This window comes from Elephantulus edwardii, unplaced genomic scaffold (genome assembly GCF_000299155.1).
Source record: "Elephantulus edwardii isolate Elephantulus edwardi_28Jun2011 unplaced genomic scaffold, EleEdw1.0 scaffold00044, whole genome shotgun sequence".
In the NCBI taxonomy this organism is placed as follows: Eukaryota; Metazoa; Chordata; class Mammalia; order Macroscelidea; family Macroscelididae; genus Elephantulus; species Elephantulus edwardii.
In genome coordinates this window covers 12367664-12369454 of record NW_006399794.1, presented here as the reverse complement: position 1 = coordinate 12369454, position 1791 = coordinate 12367664, and the positions used below count along the sequence as shown (strand labels likewise).

At 43.5% G+C, this 1791-nt stretch overlaps 1 protein-coding gene across 1 annotated transcript in view; it reads right to left on the bottom strand.

The window, feature by feature from the left end:
• The window catches only part of LOC102863473 (E3 ubiquitin-protein ligase TRIM21-like), a 14848-nt gene that overhangs the window by 7615 nt on the left and 5442 nt on the right, over positions 1-1791 (bottom strand). The window contains exon 2 of the mRNA XM_006885710.1: positions 800-1190. Within this exon, the coding sequence (XP_006885772.1) occupies positions 800-1190 (391 nt within the window). The remainder of the gene's footprint in view (positions 1-799; positions 1191-1791) is intronic.

The window sequence follows — 1791 nt, the reverse complement described above, 5'->3', positions numbered from 1 at the left end:
CCAACCAGGGTAAGAAGTAGAATGACTAGTATTGAGCAATGCACAGTCATACTGGTTCTTAGGAAAGCCTAAGTATAGCTCTACTTAAATGTGCTCCCATCATGTTTCGCACTCTTGTTTGCCTCTCATGGATATTATCACAGTCAATCCAGGTCTCAGTACCCAAATTCAAGTTCAGCATAACAGGGGTCCTACTGGGGTCAGGGGCACATGTACCTTAGAACAAAATACTTTTGTACCCTCAGACCTCTGACCAGAGCTTCACAGCATATATGGAATAGGCTTGGAAGGAGCACATTCTACATGTACAACGCTAAGCAAAATTTGTTATCCCTGTGAACTAAATGGAATGACACCAGTAAATCCACCAACCAAGTGGATTGACACGGTGATGGCTGCAATGGGTTCAGATGAGTCAGGAAGTGTGAGGATGAGATAAGATATGACAGGGTTCAGATCTGTTGTTCATAGGGTCACTGTGGTTTGTATTCCTCTGTGCAACACCTAACTATAATAACAATGACCTAAATTAAGAAGCTTTCAAATGTTGCCACATCTGAAGCCATAGGGCTTTGTTACAATTATAGTTGAGTAGAGGAGTCGGCTGGCTGAAAGGGCTCCCCTGTCAGAATTCTCCACAGCTTTCCAAGACCACATTCAGTTTTGATTGTACACTTGATTAGACATCATTCTTTCCCCCAGTCTTTCAAATTCAGAGGCTATTTCTCTCATCCCAAGCTGTGGGAACAAAGCACTGATCAGGCACATCTCCTTACTGGCTCTGGTGCTAAGGACTCACCTCGTAATTCGGAGCATCTTTATCTGTAGGGCCCATGCAAGGGAAACAGCATTTTGGGCATTGGTCACACACCCGGCGAAGACGGTTCCAAAATTCCTCACAGAACGTACAACGATGTCTCTGTAGGCCTTGCTTGGTGCTCTGGCCCTTCTGTGTGAGGTTGTCCACCTTACTGGCTAGCTCCTCATTAGGCTGGAGATTACTGAGGAGAAATGGGCGCTGGCACACAGGGCAGGCACTGTCCCTATCTCTTCCAACCTGAAAGATGCATTCTTTGCAGAAGTTGTGGCCACATTCAGTACTCACGGGCTCCACCATGAGGTTAGAGCAAATGGGACACGTGACCTCTTCTGACATCCTTTCCATTGCACCAGAGAGATCTTGTAGGAAACTAGTGGATACAGAATAAAAAAGAAATTAAAAGGTAAAAGTTGTGTCATGAAGAAATGGAACAAAGGGAAAAGGAGTGGACCAGAGGGGGCAAAACCAAGAAAAAAGAAAAAGCATCAGTTTGAGTAATAAGAGTTTATGTTCCATAATATAGTGAAACAGAAAGGCAAATGGAGTCTCCACCAGTGACAGAGAAAATTGTCCAGAACCTCAAGAGTTAAAGTGTATTTTCATCTGGTCCACCTCAGCTTAACCCCTTCAAAGATTCCTCACTACAGTGCAAGGGGGAACCAATCCTCCTGAGAAGGACAAAAGATGGGATAAAAAAAATAATGTTATACCAAGACTGGCCCTGTCTGTTTAGGTCAGGTGGTTGTTGTTCTGTGCCATCAAGTCGCCTTCAAATCATAGTGACCCCATGTAAAATAACTCTGAAACCTGCCCTTACTTGAGCCAGTCTCATCGACTCTGACACACCTATCCCCATTACCCCAGTTACTGAGTCAATCCATTTCATCCAGGTCTTTCTCTCCTTTGCTGTCCATCTACTCTTTCTTTTTTTATTTTTATTAAATTTTATTAGTTTTAATGAACATTTACAG